Raw genomic sequence first — 21,170 nt, 5'->3', positions numbered from 1 at the left:
TTAAAATTTAATTCAATTTAATTATTTTTATTTACATTATTGTCTAAAATTATCTAAAAAGTATCAAATAAATAAATTTAAAATAAAATATTTTAAAAAATAAAATTAAAAAAGTGGCCGCGAAATGGACAATTCTGACAATTTATTAGGTATAACACTTTCTTTTATTAGGATATTAGAGTTGGATTGAATTTTAACATTTTATTACATTTTTGTTATTTAAAAATTAAAATTAATTACTACAACGAATTAAGTAAATAAATACAAAATAGAAAAGTTATAAAAATAATGGACTAATCCATGAATCCAGCGAAGTGAGTTACTAATTTGAGCGTGTATCACCGCGTATCAAGAGAAAACGGACACCTTGTAGCCAGATACAGAACTTTACAACTATTTCTGGATAATATAATTAGAATTGAAGTGATTGAAATTAGATATTAAAATGTATATTAGTAGAATTATAATAAAAGAAACCAAAAGGAAGTGAAAGGAAAAATGAGATTGTAAATGAAGTAGAGAAGTGTGTCACACGTGTAGAGAGAAGATCATGTTTTCTCTATATATAGGAAGCACTTCCGTTATATTCATGGCCACCCTCTAATCTTTCACAAATCTTTCTACCTTTCCACTGCACCGCATTAGCGCCCACCCCTTTGCTTCATTCTTCTTCAATTTTCATTCTTAATCTCTGAACAAACAAAAATGTTCATTGAGAATTTTAAGGTTGAGTCTCCTAATGTTAAGTACTCCGAGACTGAGATTCAGTCCGTGTATAACTATGAAACCACCGAACTTGTTCACGAGAACAGAAATGGCGCCTATCAGTGGATTATCAAACCCAAATCTGTCAAATATGAATTTAAAACCAACACCCATGTTCCTAAATTGGGGTTAGCTTCAAAATCTACCTCCTTTTTCTTAATGCTAGATCCAAACCCTCTCTCAATTTTTATTTATTTGTTTATTTCCAAGTTTCTGATTCATTTGCCTGTTGATCAATTACCAGGGTAATGCTTGTGGGGTGGGGTGGAAACAACGGTTCAACCCTCACTGGTGGTGTTATTGCTAACCGAGAGTTAGTTTTTTTTCTTAACCTGTGGTTTTTGGTTTGGATTTAAGAGAAGCCTTTTGCATGCTAACATTAATGGGTCATTTTGCGTTATATGATTCTCAGGGGCATTTCATGGGCAACAAAGGACAAGATTCAACAAGCCAATTACTTTGGCTCCCTCACCCAAGCTTCCGCTATCCGAGTTGGCTCCTACCAGGGAGAGGAAATCTATGCCCCATTCAAGAGCCTTCTTCCAATGGTATTCTATCATAGTTTTAAAATTCAGCTTTTTAATTGATTCACCAGATTTAGTCTTACGAGTATTGGTTGATGTTTTTCATATTGTTTTGGAATTATGTGTGACAATAAACTTTGATTATGATTATGCATGCTCTTGAAATCTCTTGGCAGGTTAACCCTGACGACATTGTGTTTGGGGGATGGGATATCAGTAACATGAACCTGGCTGATGCCATGGGTAGGGCCAAGGTGTTTGACATCGATTTGCAGAAGCAGTTGAGGCCTTATATGGAATCCATGGTTCCACTCCCTGGAATCTATGACCCAGATTTCATTGCTGCCAACCAAGAAGAGCGTGCTAACAATGTGATCAAGGGCACAAAGAAAGAGCAAGTTCAACAAGTCATCAAAGACATTAAGTATGTTCCATTTCAATCTACATGCATGCTTTGGGGATTAATTTACCTGTACCTTATTTAAATTTTAACATGAACTCAGGAAGTTTAAGGCAGCCACCAAAGTGGACAAGGTGGTTGTCCTGTGGACTGCCAACACAGAGAGGTACAGTAATTTGGTTGTCGGTCTTAATGACACCACGGAGAACCTCTTGGCTGCCCTGGACAGAAATGAGGCTGAGATTTCTCCTTCCACCTTGTTTGCCATTGCTTGTGTTACGGAAAATGTTCCATTCATCAACGGAAGCCCTCAGAACACTTTTGTCCCAGGTTGAATGCTTACCTTTTTAGTTTCCCACAACTTAATTGTATTAATTGATGCAATATTAACTTTGCTTGCCATCAGGGTTGATTGATTTTGCCATCCAGAAAAACTGTTTGATTGGAGGAGATGACTTCAAGAGTGGTCAGACCAAAATGAAATCCGTGCTGGTAGATTTCCTTGTGGGGGCTGGTATCAAGGTATATCAATGTCATATCATGGGTGTTTTCTTTACTAGTACAATCTATCCTTTCTATGTTTGGTTTAGAATTTATGTATTGTGCTAATTTTATGTGGCAAAAAAGTAGGAATAAATTGATTTCTTCAAGTGTTCTCTGTTTACCATTGACAGCCAACATCAATAGTTAGTTACAACCATCTTGGAAACAATGATGGTATGAATCTCTCTGCTCCACAAACCTTCCGTTCCAAGGAAATCTCCAAGAGTAACGTTGTTGATGATATGGTCAACAGCAATGCCATCCTCTATGAGCCTGGTGAACATCCCGACCATGTTGTTGTTATTAAGGTAAATGTTGTTTCACCTATTTTTCTTTATTTCTTTCTCTTGTCAGGTCTTTGATTCTGTCTGCTTTGTTGTTTCTATTGCAGTATGTGCCTTACGTTGCGGACAGCAAGAGAGCCATGGATGAGTACACTTCAGAGATATTCATGGGTGGAAAGAACACCATTGTGCTGCACAATACATGCGAGGATTCTCTCTTGGCTGCTCCTATTATATTGGACTTGGTCCTTCTTGCTGAGCTTAGCACTCGTATCCAGTTCAAAGCTGAAAAGGAGGTCTGCATGCATTGCTAAATTTAATTGCTTGATTGTGTTGGTCATTGTATTATTTGTAGCTTTTCTGACTTCGGAGTTCACTGTGTTGTGGTGGTTGCTGCAGGGAAAATTCCACTCATTCCACCCAGTTGCTACCATTCTCAGCTACCTGACCAAGGCTCCTCTAGTGAGTTTAATCTAATCTTATTGAATGTTGAGTCCACATGCTTATTTTTTAAATAGAAATTAAGTTTAGGGAAACATATGTAGTAAGCTCATTATGGAGATACAATCCCTCCAATTTCGAAGTTTGTTAAAGTGAATTTCCCTTTTATCCCGTGTTCATTTTCCTCAAAAAGTTTGCAAATTAACTCAAGAGATAACTATCACAGGTTCCACCGGGCACACCAGTGGTGAATGCATTGTCAAAGCAGCGTGCAATGCTGGAAAACATTATGAGAGCTTGTGTTGGATTGGCCCCAGAGAATAACATGATTCTTGAGTACAAGTGAAGCGTGGGATAGAAGCATCACTTATTGGGGTAGCCAGCTTGAATGTTTTCTGTTAATATGTTTGGTTATGTTTTCGCAAGTGTAGTTGATTGCATCTGCTTTCGAATGCTTTAGAGCGGGGCATGTTCTCTTCTTTCCTAGGTACATGAATGGATGTATAAATTTCTGTCCGTTATCCCAAATTTGTGTTTATTCTCCTACTACCCTTCTTCATTTTTATTATTTTTCAGAGGCAATCCCCAATATAATAATAACCTTAAAGCATTTTCTTATAAGAAAAAAAAATTCAGAGTTTACAAATTACTGTGTATTGTGTGTTGTCAAAATGGTTCTAAAATATGAATCCACATGCAACCACACTTTCACCATACTCATCTACTTCAAAGCATATTCTCACTTGACTCTGAATGGCCCAAACCCCTCCTTCATTAAAATCAAAGTATGCGCCATGCCACCTCCACCGTCACTGTTTCCCATTCATAAGGGGCTGGAATATTTCTGTCACAAATTTTGGTGCTTGGATTTTCCTATATGCCTAAGTATACAACATGTGTGTGGTGATAATTGACTATTTGGACCTTGTACATTTCATGGCAATATTACCCTTTTAGCAAATTGTTGGAGGACAATCCTTGAATTCTGACCAATCTGAGGAATCATGTGTTTTTTTATCCCTTTCCCTTTGTTTAAAGTTTATATCAGTGGATCCATTGGAACTGAACTATGGTTTTCAGAGATATTGAGAAGAAACAAGGTCAAAGTGAACTGTGTAGTGAAAGTGAGCCACGAGGTACAAACAACAAAAATAATTATTTAGGCTCTTTTCCTTGTGTCAACATCCATCACTGGTTGGTAGCTGTCACTGGCATCGAAGTCAAGAGCACAGAGGGTTGGGTGATAAATAAATACTTTTGCTTCCACCACCCCAAAACTTCCTTATTTGAAAACTGTTCCTTCTTCTTTCACAGTTTTCTTCCGGAAAGAACATTTGAGAGAAACAAGAGAGAAACATAACCAGCAAGGCGTCGAAGTTTCTGAGAAGCACCTTCAATCAACATTTCAACCAGAAAAAAGTCCCAGTTGTGGTAGTCATAAATAATTATCAATATGTTGTGGACAATTTTCTTAATTTTGCTCTTTCAACAGGATGATCGATAAAAAAGAAAAATTGTTCAAAAATAAAATAAATAAAAAACAGAAAAGAGAGAAACAAAATGAACGGAAATAAGTAAGAAATAAAGTGTATATAAGAGTTTCGTGTGAGAGAAATAAAATCATAAGTGGGGAATAAAAATAATATTGTTTTAATAAAGAATAAATTATTTTTTGCAAAAAACAGTTGTTTTGTAAAATATTTGATTGTTGAAATAAGAAAAACAATAAACACAGACCCAAAAACTAAAAAAAAATGGTTAATTTGATTAAATGCAATAAGCAGAGATTAATGTGAAGAAGAAAAGGGATAAACTTGATCCACTTAAGTGAAATTCTGTTATTAGTTTTGAAATGAATTCTTCAGAATGTGTTTTTCATATTTGAAAAGGTCCATTATAAAATGAATGAGAGGTGGTCCGCACGAGAGAAAGGAAAATGGGTTTTGCTTTCTGCAACCCCACATTACTAACTGCATCTCATACGTTGAAAAGACTAAAACATCCTCCTTTGCTGTACCACGCCCCCATTGCCGCCGACATCACACTACACCTCCGTTCTCCATGGCAGTTCTGGGAATTTCAGAAAACTTGTTTGGAAGATTTCACGGATAATCTCACCTTTTAAGAAGGGTTAAAATGGGAGTGCAGAAAAAAATAGGTAAATTTAAGTTGACTGCTTCCTGCACCTCCATACTTTCTTGTGACACCCCATAAATTTTTATATTACAAAAATATCATTCTTTAATATTTTGAATTATGTAATTCAGAAGTGTTTTGTTATTAGTTTTTGGATTATGTAATCCGAAAATCTTTTGTAATTAGTTTTTGGATTACATAGTCCATAAGTCTTTTCTATACATGAAATTAGTTTCTGAATTATGTAATTTATAAGTCTTTTTTTTTTCAGATGCTTAATTAGTTTCTGGATTACATAATTTATAAGTCTTTTCTGAATTGAGATTAACTCCGGATTATGTAATTTGGAAGTCTTTTTTTAAATATGTGATTACCTTATGGATTACATAATCCATAGGCTTTTCTAAGATCCAAAAAAGACTTTCAGATTTCATAAATCTAAAGAACACTTCCGGATCTAAAAACATCTTCGAAATTATGTATGAGAGATTATATGGGGGTGACACAAAAGGATAAAAAAGTATTTTCACATTTGGTATGAGATGGCACAAGAAAGTATGGAGGTGCAGGAAGAATTAGTCATTTAAGTTGGTCCAACAAATCAGTGGCCTGTACAAAAATTGGGCAATGGACCACAGCCCGTTTACACACGTCGACTCCTTCAGTGCTCCAATTTAATAGCACTAATGCAGAGAAACAAACACATCCAAATGATTGTCTCACGTGTAGAACTCTTAAGATTGTAGCTAAAAAGTTTATTTGTATACAAAAACATGTTTCTAAGGGTAGTTAAAGAAGATAAAAGGAAGATACATTGGGTTAAATGAAGCACTCATGAAGAAGTTATATGAAAATAGGAAATGAGGGAGTTGCATTCTGTAAACTCTGCATATAGGCACAAAATTGGAACACAGCTGCAAGACCCTACCTTCAAGGCTGCATGAAACAATTAACAAGATATCATTGAAGCTAGAATCTCTCATGTGGAAGCTGCTATAACTGGCTGCCAACCACAGACAGTTTGAGATGAAGAGAGATGGCCCAAGCAGAGGAATTGGTTTGTCCTTTTTGCTAGCAGGCGTAGGAATCTCAAAGATATCTTGTTTTGTCTTCTTCTGCAACTTATGTTATAAATGCCTTCATTTTTACTTTTCCTTCTAATTAGAACATGCATTTTTCTCTACAATGGTAATTGTGTAGTTGGCGTTCCGATGTACAAAGATTATTGTTAAGAAGGGACAAATGAAACAGGTCATAGTTTTTTTCTTTCCAGTTGAATGAAATCTGAGATGGATTCTGATGAAAAAATGTTGAAGGTTGTAATAGGAAGAAAGAGACAGGGGGGTGGAAAGAGAATCTGGGTGAATATTATTAGGAGATTGTGTCTGTGATTGAAGTATGAGATGATTGGAGTGCAGTTTAAAATGAGATGATGGGGTTTTTGAACTAGGTATCTCCTTCTCCTGTGTGGGCCTCCTAAAAAGTGAACCCTAATTTATTACCACATCTAGTGCGCTTCACACTCACACCTTTTCCTTTGCTACCTCGTTTTATTTTTTCACTTTTCAGCCACGATACAAACCATCACTCATCATCATTCATTAACACACTTCAATGCATTATTCCATCATCTCAAATAAACCCAAATGGGGGGACCTCAGCCTCAACTATGGCCAATTAATGTGAGACTTCTTCCTCCCATTCTGACAAAAAGACCTGTGACTTTACATGTGTTGGAAAGGACCCCCCCCCCCCATGTCCCTACACCCTTGCCTTTCACCACAAAACCCCATTTCAGTTTTAATCATAATTCCACACATCTTGTCCTTTTCTCTATTTTCAAACTTTCATATCAATTCCATGGCCTCCCATATTGCCATCACCATCATCAGCTAAATTAATTTAACTAAACATACCAAACTACATTAATCTCCCCGGTTACCAACTCTCATCTATAATTGTTTACTATTATTACATGGCTAAGAGGAAGGAATTATTAGAAGTGGATTTTAAGTCTAATTTAATTTTATAAAATCGATTTATAAGATGATATTTGCATCTACTTATATAAATTTGAGATCTCCAATACATTTGTCTCACGTTGAGTTGAGATCTCTACCTCAGTGTAACTTGTGCATAAGACTATATGTTTATGAGTAGTCTGATAGTGAGTGACACAATAAGTCTAAAACTCTAAATGTTTTTTATATCATACTAAGAAGTAAATTTTAAGTTTAACTAAAAATTTATGTACACTCTATATATCTGTAATATCATGAAGTAAAATGATATTTTAAGATGTGAAATCTTCAAGTTTAAACACAAGGAATGTTGTCCACAAAAGAAAAAGGTAAGAATAGGAGAACCACGGGGATTCCATAACTTATAATGTCCATATTGCGGGGCACTAAATAAAACATGTAAGAGAAGAAGAGAAAATAGAAAAGAAAACACACGTTTTCATGATTTCGTGACATGATTAATTAAGAGGAGGAGGAGAGTGGTGGCACTTGGCATCACCACCTAACCAAGTTCACGCATGGATCTACCTTGTTATGCTTTGAGTTGATGTACCATCAATCTCCTTCATTCCTTCATCAAACTATTGAACTTTTTAATTATTTTGGAGAGAAAAAAAGAAGAAGAGAGAACATGCATGCTTCCGTGCCCCTCAGATCTACCATTCAAGCAGAGGAGATAAAGTAGTGGAATAAAGAAACAAATAAATAAATAAAAAACTTGAGATTCTTGTTTTTGTTTGGTAGCTTATGTCCATGGCTATTACGAATTAAAAGTGGGTCCAACATTTATGTCAGTATTGTTTCATTTATTTTTGTCAACTGCCTCTCCATTAGGCTCACCACTTTGAAAAAGTAGAGCAATAAGTTTATACATGCTGTTACCGTACTACGTCATAAACACTCAAATAATATTCTTCCCACTCATTCAATATTTACGATTACTATATTCAAACGGGATATTAATTGCTTTCATTCGTAATTAATATGGGGTTGCTTTAAAAAACAATGTTTCAATTAGTTTATGGGTTGAACAAGTAAACTCGCGTTTAAAGGGATAAAGTTTTTTAAGACCTATTCATAACTTCAATACCTACGCCACTTTATTCAAATGAAATTAAGTTTCTTCTACTTAAACCAACTTGCATTATTGAGACGCTATTATTATGAGCATGGAATAAGAAATTTCTTCAAGAATAATATATGTACATAATATTGGTTCAACTAATTATTTCGAGAGTGAAATAAGAAAGAACTAGTTTCCCCCTAACTATATAAATAGCTGTTCCAAACATGCTTATATAGAAAAGAATATCCTTTTTTTGTTATTGTATATATACGTGTACTTAAATCGGCAACACTATATATATTATTGTAAGAATTAATAGAGTGTTTCCATTTGCTTGTGTTGAGTTAAATGCAACAACAAGCACACCAAGGAAAAGCATGTACGTGATGATAGGGAAGATTTTAGATTGAAAGATTGAAATTGCATAGGCCATAATAGAGCAACATGTAGCACACCTTTTGTACAATTTGGTATCAGAAGTGTGTGAATAAGAACTAGTACCTTAGGTGTGAAATTAAGAAGAATATATATGTATGGAGCACCATGAGAGGTACGTTAGAAGAGGACATGATTAGGCACCAGTTAGCTCCTTCTTCAAATATATATATCACCTTAATTAATTATGTTTATTCTGTAATCACGTTCAATTACACGCAGCCGTTTCACTGTTGTTGGAAGCCTTGCGCGGTGGCGATGCACGGTGGTGCTCCTTGTTAGACCCTGCCTTCCACTTTTCTTTTCTCTGGTCTTGCTTCATCTGCTTCTCCCTGCACTCCAAACTGCAAAATGCCGTATCCCCCCTGAAATTAAACAAACCATTTTCTCAAATTCACTCACAAAACTAATTAATCAACAACATCCTGTAAACAAAACATTCATTAATTCACACCAATTTGATTTGAAAGTAAAGTGAACAAAAATTAATCACCAGAACCTCTGAATGAGCACGCAATTTAATAATCTGAGTATTTGAAGTCCTTCTGCCATTAAAATTGAAACTTTAGTTAAGAAGAAAAAACCTAATATACATACCTATACATATAGATGTCTCGTCGATCAGGTGCCAAGAGACACTTGCAGAGGCCACAAGTCCGAAGAAAGTGCGAAGTGTTTGACGTAAGGTTGTGACTGTGACGAGGATTATTTGAGGTTGTTCGGGAAAGTGGTATGACCGTGGCCATGCCCTTCAAAAGTTGCTCATATTTTTCATACGATGGCGCTTTGGCCTCAGAAACATTTTCCAGCAATTCATTATGTCTTCCCATGGCAACAAGATCAAGAAGTGGATCGAGTTTGATGTTGGGGTGATGATCATGGTGAGGAAGAAGTGGATCAGACACGAGTTCCTCGTCGGTTGTGGGCAATTCCACGGCCAAGCCACCACTCATGCTGGTAGTTCTTTTCATAGTTGGTGGGCGAGGGCGCTTTCCAAGCAGCATATCTTCTTCTTCCTCCTCCTCCTCTCGTGTTGTTTTTGTGTTAGAAAACGTTTGCCATGGAGAGATACGAACACCACTGCTTCGAAGAAACAATGAGAGAGAGAGAATGGAGTTGAGTTCAGACTTGACACAAAACGCACGAGTGAGTGAGTGAGAAGCAAAGACGGAAGATGAGTTTAGATGAAATGCTTTTAATCAAGTTATAAGAAAAAAAAAGTGGAAGATCTCATCTCAACCGTTGATTGTGGGGATGAACTTGTTATCATGATATACATCTTTTATATATCATTCCTTTTTTCATCTCTCTTCTCTTATTATAAATTTATTATTTTTTTTTCTCTCTATAAATTTCTCATCTCTTTAGAATACGAGATTATTTAGGATTTATAATATACGCTAAGGGTTTTTTTTCTATATTTTACTTAAATAGTACGAAACACAACTAATTAAGAAAGTCTAGGCCGGTTAATATCTTCTTCAATATAATACATGCCTAAATCAATTATCATACTAAAACAATGATTAATCAAATATTAAGAGTGTGATAATATATGCAGCAAAATCAAGACATTGGTTACTAATATTATTATATTATTATAAGAAATATTGATGTTAAACTCCTAAAAAAAACTCATAAAAAAATAGAAAAAAATACATTAAATTAAATGATAATTAGTGTGAATTTAGTATTTTTAATTTTTTTTTGAGATTAACGTCAATATTTTTGTAGTGTATATTTAAAATCTCAATGTTGGGATGTCGTCCACACGTTGCTTCTTTTCTATCAATCACTGCACAGTAAACCAAGTAATACAAGGATTCAAAGTCAAAAGAGAAGTGAAAAGAATGAGTTGACACAGTATTATAGAAGTTATCTCAACCTTCTAAAAAAGTGTAGTATGTAATTTCTTCTTTCCCATTTTACCAACCAAATAAATAATAATAATAATAATAATAATAATAATAAAATATAATGAGCTTTGTTAGCCACATGATGAGGTACATTAGGAATATACTAGTTTGGAATGTTACTGGTAATGGTGTTAATAAAGTAGTATTCTAATATTGCCAACATCAGAGGAAAAAGAAAGGGTGAGAACTGTCAATGAAGATAGTAAAGATTGTTAACAAAACTGAGAACAAGTTGGTTTCATCATGAACCCAATTTAATCTGACTGCAAAGTATGATATAAAAAACTTAACTAAATTTATTTTTTAAATTATTTTCTAAATATATTTCTATATAACTAAATTTATTCACGTCAGCCAAATTTAATATAGAATTTTCAGTCAGTTTTTAAATTTAAATAATCTCGTTTTCTTTTTCCATTCCATCTTTTTTTTCTCTCTTTCTCCTCAGCCCAAACCATAAATTCTAAACCATGAAAAAGTTAATTTTGTAGTGTTGTTTATGATTTGTTGTTGTAATTTTAGGGTTAGATCATGTTTAAGATTTGGCATTGACACTAATGAATGTGGTTGGACCTCACTTATTTTGCTTGTTTCTATACCTAAAAGTTAGTTACATTTTGATGAACATGAAAAGGAGAGTTAAATTAGTTTGATTGGACATAGGAGGATTCATGTTCTATGAAATCCAGATATTTTTGCATTCCAATCAAACTCATTAGTTATGCTGCTATTTCTCCACCCAAACAATATAAATATCATTACTTGTCTTTGGAAACTCACATTCCAATTCTTGCTATAATCAACTTAATTTGCTGCTTCACACTTTTTTTCTTCTATATTTTATTAACAAATATATGTGAAAATGCTTCACACTTTCTCTTTTCTATTTAATTTGATTTTAGTAATTTTTATTTCAATTTTTTTAAGGTGTGAGAAGTTTTGGGAATACTCTCGATCACATTCTTTTAAAAACATTTTCTTTCATTGGTTAAATTTAATGAAAATAATAAAATCTGGTAAATCTTATAATTTATTTAATAAAAATATTTCCTAATTTTATAATATTCAATCAATTATAGTAAAAAATAAAAAAGAATAGTAGAAGCTATATTATTAAAAACACTTTTTTTTAAGAATATTGGGCTTCCCCTAAATTTCAAAGACCAGAGAAAGAAGCATCGGCCTCCTAAGCCCATAAGAACTTGGGACGCTATTCTGTGGGAAGTTGGGTTATGAGGCCCAATTAAACACCGAAGGCAAAATAATTAGAAACAGGATAGTGAAAGAACCATTATACCTCGTTCATAAAATAAAATAAAATAAAATAAATCACATACGAGAGATTTTTTTTTTATTATTAACGACACTGCGAATGCCATTGTTTAAAAAAGGTTACTTTAGTGAATGAAACAACATATATTAATACAATAATTTTCTCTGAAATATATATATTTTTAAATAAATTCATTCTGAATATAATATTAAATAAGTTACATTAATTTTAATTAAAATAATATCTTGAAAAATAGCTTGTATTATTTATCACTAATATCATAAATTTAGTTATATATAAATTCCTAAATTTTAATATTTTTTTTATCAATATACACCTAAATTTTGAATTTTATTCTAACTCATCTTCAAATCTTTTAATTTTTTAATAAATATTTTTTTTTCTATAAAATAGTATTGAAAAAATTTAATCAATGATAAATATTAATTAGAATAAAATTAAATTTCTTAATGTCTATTTGTAGAAAAAGTGGAATTAAAGGATTAATTTGAATAAAATTAAACTTAAAAATGTGTACTAGTAAATGAGATAAAATTTGAGAATTAATTTAGACAAAATTAAAGTTTACAAGGGTTAAATATACTCTTTCTTTAATTTTAAAGTATAAGATTTTGATTTAAGTTATTGAAACTACAAATATGAAAATAACTCATTTGACAAATTATAGTGAAAAAAATTAAATTGACGTGAAAATTATTTATATTCTCATTTTATCAAAATTAAACTCAAATGATAGATATAACAAGTTAGGTTATCGAGTTTCTAATTAATTATTTTAATTATACTAAATTTAGAAGCTACTTAATTGAATTTGAAGAAAAAAATAAATTAATTGTTTATTGAACGTAAGTGTCTCCTTAATTGCTTAAGTAGGCAGATTCACGCACCACAAATTGAAATATAGATTAATATTTTTTTATGGACCTTTTTTCAGCATCTAGAACGGACGTGCCTTCTTTTTCTCTCTCTTTTTTAATGCGATAAATATTTAGATTCATATTAAAACTTAGTTTATTTTACTATTTACAGATTCATTTTTTTTGCTTGCAACTAGAAAGTTTTTTATTTCTAAATTAAATGACATTTATTATTCACAAATGTTGATTGCCTTTTAATTTCGATTATTTTAATTTTAATATTAATTTAACCAGAAACGGCTTGTCAATAAGTGAGAAGGAAAATAAGTTTTAATTTAATAGATAAGTGATATTTTTCTTAATGCGAGATTCTCTTTTCACTTGTTGTTGGGTCACACTGAATTATTACACATTTCTTAAACATTACTTATAATTTCAATTGATTTCCTTAAGTTATTCAAACTCTAGATTCTCAAAGTAATAATAAAATATCTATTTTTTATTTAAAAGCTTTAAACAAAACGCATTTTCTAGAAGTGCTTTTGAAAATTTTGTGGTATCCTTCAAATTTTCACGTATGATATTTAACTGTTTTGATAATTACTTTTAAAAAATCGTATGCTGTCGTATTAAGAATAGGAACTATCACTCGATTTTGTCGACTATTAATTACTTAAGTAATCATTTATAATAATTTATTTTCTCAATATTACACTCTTTTTTTTTCATATATAAGCCTCAGTTTCACAACTTTGGTTAAATTTATAATAAAATAATTAACATTTAATGTAAGGAAACTTTTTTCAGTAAAATAAATATATACTGTAAACAAAAAGAACACGGTTCATAATATAATAACATATGCCATAAAGAAGTTAGAAAGAGTGAAGAAGTGAAGCACTTCTCTGAGAGCACTAGGTTCCTGAAATGTGCAGGAACTCTAGTAACTCAGAGATGGTAGCTTCAAAGAAAAGCACGTTAGAGAAAAGCACGTTAGAGAAAATCACGTTAGAAGAGGTTTTGGACATTGAGAAGAACATGAGTCAGTGGGTGGTGAATCCTCCAGATCCACCCTCCATGTTGCGTCAGGTCGTGGACAACATCAAGGACATCCTCGTACCGCATCCACATCCAAACACATTCTCTTCTCTCAGGAACCAACCCTTTTCCAAACGCGCTTTTGCCTTCTTCAAGAACTTGTTTCCCATTCTTGCTTCATTCCAAAACTACAATGCCCAAAAGTTCAAGTGCGATTTCATGGCTGGCCTAATCCTCGCAATCTTCGCCATTCCTCAGGTTCACAATACATCAACAATACAATATTACACTTCCTCATGTCAAACTCATTTCATTTCTTCTCCTGCATTATTAGTATACCTATTATGTAATACTGAGTCCATTGAAATGATGGGTTTAATCTGTTACAGTGCATGGGAAATGCAACATTGGCGCAGCTAAGTCCAGAATATGGCCTCTGTAAGTTGCATGAACAGTGATTTTATTTTGTTTGATGAGTTGTTGAAATGTATCATTAAGAATGGATGATGATTGATTTTGACAGACACAGGAATTGTGCCACCTCTTATTTATGCTCTGCTAGCGAGTTCAAGGGAAATGGTGATTGGACCTGGATCTGTAGATTCACTGCTACTTTCCTCAATGATTCAGACATTGAAACTTCCAATTCATGATTCTATTGGATACACTCATCTTGTTTTCACTGTAACTTTTTTTGCGGGCATCTTTCAACTTGCTTTCGGCCTCTTTAGGTCAGTCTCCTATGCCATATATCCTCATGCCTTCTTAATTCATTATTTCCCTATTAATCAAGAGTCAAAAGGGTTATATGTATATATATAGTTTGTGATTTGTTTGTGGAATGTGTGTGACAACTAGATAAAAAAAGTTTGATGAAATGTATTTTTAACACTACAAGAAAATCATGAAATAGAAATAATTTTTAGAGATCAAAATAATTAGTTACAATAGGAATTAAAATAGAGACCATTTTAGAAATTAAAAAAAAATTGGTTTCTAAATTAGTTTCTATTATTGTTAAATAGTTTATTGGTATCTAATTAGCAATTAAGGTTTTAACTACCAATTATTTAATTTCTAAATTTAGTAGAAAAACCTTGGTGGCTAATTAGATACTAATTTAGAAATTATTTAACAATAATATAAATTAGTTTAGAAACGAAATTTCTTTTTAGTTTCTAAAATGATATCTAAGTTAGTTACTATTGCAACTAATTATTTTGTTTTTTATAAATTAATTTTTATTTTATGATTTTGTTGTAGTGTAGATAAAATAAACATTTTTAATGGTTATTAGTAAACAATAGATATATGTATTTTAATTATTTATTTGTTAATCGGTGAGAATGAATATTATGTTTTCAAATTTTCCATGTACTGTTATTAATTTTTATTTAGATTTTGTTTTAAAAAGTAATCAAAATAAAGTTATCAGTAAAAATAATATATACTTTATAAATTTATGTTTCTTTCTATACTTACTAAATTAATTTTTTTAAATATTAATTTTTCAAAATTAAGATAATTATTTTATTTATATTAATTTTTTATTTTTAAATAATTTAAAACTAAATAAATGTGTAGATATCCATATCTACTCGTAGCTATAAAATCTCGTAAATAATTTTATATAAACGAGGCAGATACGTACTAGGATAAACTTTTGGAAAACAAGAGAAACTATAACCTGTTGTCACCTTAATTACAAAGTTATAAAATGCATGATTAAAAAAAACTCTAGAAAGTTATAAGTATCATAAAAATATATATTTTGAAACTATTCAAGTGCACCTAAAGTCAATATTTTCTACTAACGTTTTATTATGTGTCTTAACATGAATTATTATATTGTAGTACTATTCAATTTTTTTTTAAATTGTTTTTACAATATATAATAATAAAGAACTTGCAAAGGGTAAACTAATTTTATTTTGATAACCACTATATATCAATTAGAACACTGGATTCCCTATATTCTTCTAAGGGTGCCAGTCTGTAGATTCTAAATAAAATAAAGAAAAACTCATGAGTTATTTTGTACGACGTTATGGACATGAACTTTCGCACCTAAAACTGAATTCCAATGAATTTGTAAAGTAAAATATAAAAGGACAAGAAAAATGAAATATTGGATCTTCAACATAGCTCTTCACATGTCGAGAGTGACAACTCGTAAGTTGCCCGATAGCGGATGACACGATAGAATCAACAAGTACTCGCTAGGATAGACTTTAAATGACTCTGATACTATATTACGAAGTGAAGTTTAAGTCTAACTCAAGTCCATAAAATCGACTCATGAATTAAGGTTTGCAGTCACTTATATACAATAAAATATTCTCCTTTCTAATCGAGAGGTGAAATTCCAAATTGTTTATGTTTGGAAATTCATGTTGAAAAATTTCTTATGAGAAAACTATAATAGTTGACTAATTAAAAATGTGAGAAATTACTCTGTGAAACCAAATAGGGCATTAAATTATTATGGTATGGCTGAACCTCTGACATTTTACAGGTTTGGTTTTCTGGTGGAATATATTTCCCAATCCACGATCGTAGGGTTCTTGGCAGCAGCTGCTGTGGGCATTGGACTACAACAATTGAAAGGATTATTTGGGATCGATACCAACAAAACTGCTTTATTTTCTGTGCTCAAATCTCTTTGGACATCCTTCAAAAACCAAGTAATAATAAGATATACACTTCCATTGCAAATTAAACAAACCATTCAATTTAATTACAACTCAAAGTTCATTTTCCTACTTTTGCAGTCATTGTGGCATCCCTACAACTTCGTTATTGGATTCTCATTTCTATGCTTCATCCTATTTACGAGATTCCTGGTTAGTATTGCTGCTACTTTTATTTTATTTTATGAAAACTAACTAACTCTTACACTAAAGTTAACCTATATATATTGTTGCATATCCAAATAGGGTAAAAGGAACAAGAAACTTCTCTGGTTGTCACACGTTGCTCCTCTCTTATCTATTATTGCATCCTCTATTATTGCCTACAAAATAAATGTTCATGAGCACCAAGTGAAGGACTACAGAGTTGAAGTGTTGGGACCAATTAAAGGAGGAGGTAGCTTGAATCCAAGCTCTTTCAATCAGTTAATATTTGACAGCAAAGTTGTGGTTCATTTGATGAGAATAGGCTTGAACATTGCTATTATTTCATTCACGGTAGGTATCCCATATATATTCATGTTTTTTTTTAATCAATAAAAAATAATAAATAAATATGAATCAATTAAAGCAACTTAACTCTTATATAAAATAAAATAAAAAAATATAAATTGTTACGCTTCAACCTAAACTAATCTTTCAATAAAAGTTGTCGGCTAACTCAAAACTAAAAAATGTCGTTTACACAGAAATCCACCTTTAACGATAGTTATAGTATACTTTTTTTTAGCAAAGAATTAAAAAGTCAGAATATACTAACACATCAAAATTCAAAAGAGCACAAAATTATAAGTAAACCGCAAACATAAATCTTTAACAAATAGAGAAATTTAAAGAACTTAACAAACCTCTCTTTACAACTAACACAGCAATCTGATATCCCATTGCGTCAACACAAAATGAAGGAGAATCCTTTTTCAACACAAAAACTCCTCCTCTTTAGAGTTACTTAATCCAAAATTCAAAAGAATGCTCAAAACTAATCTATTTCTTAAAAGGAGTTAAATAATCAAACAAATTTAATTCATTGTATTATATAGTGTTTTGAATTGTATTAATATAGCTTATTTGGTGCACAACAATAGGGATCTATTGCTGTTGGACGATCATTTGCATCTCTAAAAGGACACAGTATTTATCCGAACAGAGAAGTGGTATCCTTGGGCATAATGAACATTGTTGGATCCTTAACTTCTTGCTACATTGCATCAGGTATAAACCGTAGCGTATTTTGGTATGTATTGAGAGAAATTTGGTGATGACGAAGGTTAAATTAACGATGCAGGGTCTTTGTCACGTAGTGCCGTAAACTACGATGCTGGGTCAGAAACAGTGGTGTCGAACATAGTGATGGCACTCACGGTGCTCTTGTCACTTAAATTTTTGACAGGGCTTTTGTATTTCACTCCCAAAGCAATGTTAGCAGCGATAATTCTTTCGGCTGTACCAGGACTCATTGACCTAAAGAAAGCACGTGAAATTTGGAAGGTCGATAAAATGGATTTCCTTGCTTGTGCTGGAGCCTTCTTCGGAGTCTTGTTTGCATCTCCGGAAATAGGCCTTGCAGTTGGGGTACGTATATTTTTCTTTTTTCTTCAACTTCAATTCAATCTTCAAACATAATTCATAAAACATTGATAAACACAACAATTTTTAGGCTAACAATTTTCTAAGACAGTATGCAGTATTATTGGTTGATGTGAGTACATAAATTGTAGCGCAGATCACGATATCATTCGCGAAGATAATTCTAACCTCAGTTCAACCAGCTATAGCGGTTATTGGAAGACTTCCAGGAACGGATTCATTCGGCGATGTTCAACAGTATCCAATGGCACTCAACATTCCTGGAGTTTTCATCGTCTCTTTAAAATCTGCATGGCTTTGTTTTGCAAATGCAAATCTTGTGGAAGAAATGTACGTATCTGTTGTTCATATCACCACCTTTTGCTTCTTTTAAACACAACTTTACAATGAAATTCTGAGATCACATTGTTGAAAGGATTGAGAGATGGGTGAACAATGAAAAAGGAGGAGAAAGCACCTTCCATCACGTCATCATAGATGCCTCAAGTGAGTATACAGTAACTAACCTTATGATCTTGCACCAAGTTTAACATTGTTCTACTGTAATAATGTGGATGAAAAATATCTGTCATGAATAGGTCTTACGAACATTGACACCACGGGAATTGCTTCTCTGGTGGAGCTCAATAAAAATATGACTTCACGTGGAGTAAAGGTTGGTTTCTCAATTCATTTTTGTTTTCTTTGCAATTGATAAATCTATTTCACGTGATATTGCTGTGTATTAATTCCTCTTGTCACTTTTACTTCAGTTAGCTATCGCTAACCCTAGGTGGCATGTAATTCACAAGCTAAGATTAGCTAACTTCGTCAGCAAAATTGGAGGAAGGGTTTTCCTTTCTGTGGGAGAAGCAGTTGATGCTTGTGTTACTACTAAAATGGTTGCTGTATAACCAACAACAATTGGTTTTCTTTGGATTCATTTTTGTTTATCTGGAGCAAATGGTCAAACGTTTGTTAGTTATTAATTTCATCACAAATATTTCTAAATTTTAACAATGTTAACTAAGAAACTATGTAGCACAAATATGGATACGGATATTGACACGACACAGAGATATACGATATACGTATAATCTTTAAAATGCAGGACACGGGAACACAAATTATATAAATTGATAATACATATTTATGTGCACAAGTATGTTTCAGATTTTTTTTGGGAGCAGAAAAATGTTTTTCATGACTGGTTCAAAAGAATTTGTTCCTTATTTTTATAATCATAATAAAAATTTATACAATAAATTTGAGTTTTTAAAAAATTATTGTATTTATTTTTTTAGAATTGTGTTAGAACCGTACTATAATTGTTAAAAATTCAACAAATATTTTTTGAATTGAACACTCCACTAGTAAGTGCCCTATGAGTGTCGACATTGATAAGTGTGGACAGACCATCATTTAAGAGAAGTGTCTAAGCTTTATAGCTAACAAATATTTACTATTAATTTGTAATTTTCACTGATCTTTCGTATACAAAATATAAATGAACCGTGATACTATATTTATAACTATTTTTTTAAACCTCAATGTATTAAGAAAGTTTTTATTTGAACTCAATTAATCTCTTCTCATATGGAGTTAGCAGTCTTAGAGTTAGAAACAACCTTTATAAGTAACAAAAGTGATCAACAACTTGCTCTTAAAAACTTTTTGATTTTTAAACTATTATTTAAATCATAATAAGACTTTTTTTTTTGTAACATCTAAAACCAATATTATAGAAAACATAGTATAATATTAACAAAATCCTTCAAATACATTATATTTAAAATAAAAAATATAGAAGTATAAATATTTAGATAACTTCTCGACGTATGTTTTAATGCTATAACGCTCGTGTTACAATCATCATAGATTTAAAAATAACATATAATATAACTAAAATTAATCAATGTACAAAAATAAATAATTATTCAAACTCATTTGAGGATGTAACTCATTTCATTAACAACATTTACATAGATATGGATAACATAAGATTGCATTGAGTATTAACATCATATTAATATGTTTATTTACTAAATATGTTTATTTACTAATTTGTTTGACCATTGTGTGACTTCTTATTTCAATACTTACTCACAATTTTCACAAAACACGACACTTATTTAAATCTCACTTAGTTAATAGAAACACTATTTGTTTTTCATACCTATATCTTCATCTACATGATTACGATTATAAATGGAACTTGTGATTACGATTGTAAATGGAATTTGAAATCTCACTATACTTAAAAAGTAACTTAATGTTTATACATTAATTATTACAAAATATAACCTTACCTCCGTAGTAATAGTCAAATAATATAAATTACCTTATGTGATTTAACGTCATATACTTAGTTGTAATCCTAACACTCAATCTCTCACCAATGATGATGTAAGTGACATCAATTGTCTCATGATGGATATTAAGTAAATCAAGTTATAATAGAATTGTGTCGTTTTGTTTGTTCTACTCTTATAGTGTTATGGTTAAAACCCGATCTTAGTAGTATTTTTGGTAGGTCTTAACCAACCATAAAAGTAAGGTACAATAATTAAATTCATTTAATCGATGAATCTCAATAATATTGCATCATGAGATTAACTAGGTGTAATTAGGAATATATGTAATGAGTGGAGACCGAAAAATGAATCTCATAAGATCACAAAGAAAAAGAAAAAGAAAAGTAAATAATAGATAAAACAAACAAACTAAATACTTTATCTTGAGATTTCCATACTTTCTAACTAGAATAATTCTTAAATAGAAAGAATTTCATTTTGATTATAGTGATAACTTTTAACTTAGTAACTTTATTATAGTTGTTTAAGGAGACAATATCCTAATAAAACTCAGGAATGAGTATGTAATCTTTATGCAAAATGTGGCTCCGTGTCATTCACTTGCTACTTCTCTCTTATTAAAATTTAGAGTTGTCTTGAAAACATGTCTGCATTCAATGTATCAGAATGATCTAGTGTTAGAGGCTACCTTAGTGGACCAAAACCAAAGACAAAGTGCTTGCTCAGATGCTTTAGCTCATTCATTTTTAATCATCACTTTTTACTTAGTTATATTCAAATGAGTGGCGTTGACAGAATAAAGCTCTAGGGAGAATATATGTTTTATTTTACCCTTTTGCGATCCTTCACACATTGCCTCTATCATGCTTTCTTGTGTTA

The 21,170-nt window shown here is 31.7% G+C and overlaps 3 protein-coding genes and 1 long non-coding RNA gene across 4 annotated transcripts; 3 read left to right on the top strand and 1 right to left on the bottom strand.

The window, feature by feature from the left end:
• The first annotated feature begins 439 nt into the window (after positions 1-439).
• Positions 440-3,485, top strand: LOC137815151 (inositol-3-phosphate synthase-like). The gene is made up of 10 exons (XM_068618216.1): positions 440-893; positions 1,010-1,078; positions 1,178-1,313; positions 1,466-1,713; positions 1,793-2,019; positions 2,096-2,211; positions 2,364-2,540; positions 2,624-2,812; positions 2,916-2,978; positions 3,184-3,485. Exons 1-10 carry the CDS (start codon positions 706-708, stop codon positions 3,301-3,303), a joined length of 1,533 nt encoding a protein of 510 aa, XP_068474317.1. The 5' UTR covers positions 440-705; the 3' UTR covers positions 3,304-3,485.
• Positions 3,486-4,056: 571 nt separating this feature from the next.
• Positions 4,057-4,432, top strand: LOC137815152 (uncharacterized). The gene is made up of 2 exons (XR_011081714.1): positions 4,057-4,192; positions 4,272-4,432. It is a non-coding gene; the product is annotated as an uncharacterized lncRNA (long non-coding RNA).
• A 4,147-nt stretch (positions 4,433-8,579) lies between these two features.
• LOC137815136 (FCS-Like Zinc finger 6-like) lies at positions 8,580-9,792 on the bottom strand. Its single transcript, XM_068618193.1, has 2 exons — positions 9,213-9,792; positions 8,580-8,980 (listed from the first exon to the last, which is right to left on the bottom strand). Exons 1-2 carry the CDS (start codon positions 9,617-9,619, stop codon positions 8,824-8,826), a joined length of 564 nt encoding a protein of 187 aa, XP_068474294.1. The 5' UTR covers positions 9,620-9,792; the 3' UTR covers positions 8,580-8,823.
• A 3,724-nt stretch (positions 9,793-13,516) lies between these two features.
• On the top strand, positions 13,517-19,135 carry LOC137815135 (early nodulin-70-like). Its single transcript, XM_068618192.1, has 12 exons — positions 13,517-13,978; positions 14,110-14,158; positions 14,244-14,451; positions 16,236-16,404; positions 16,492-16,563; positions 16,657-16,908; positions 17,496-17,622; positions 17,696-17,982; positions 18,134-18,327; positions 18,413-18,483; positions 18,576-18,652; positions 18,750-19,135. Exons 1-12 carry the CDS (start codon positions 13,610-13,612, stop codon positions 18,888-18,890), a joined length of 2,016 nt encoding a protein of 671 aa, XP_068474293.1. The 5' UTR covers positions 13,517-13,609; the 3' UTR covers positions 18,891-19,135.
• Positions 19,136-21,170: the final 2,035 nt, after the last annotated feature.

This window comes from Phaseolus vulgaris, chromosome 1 (genome assembly GCF_000499845.2).
Source record: "Phaseolus vulgaris cultivar G19833 chromosome 1, P. vulgaris v2.0, whole genome shotgun sequence".
NCBI lineage: Eukaryota > Viridiplantae > Streptophyta > Magnoliopsida > Fabales > Fabaceae > Phaseolus > Phaseolus vulgaris.
This window is presented reverse-complemented; position numbering and strand designations above follow the sequence as displayed.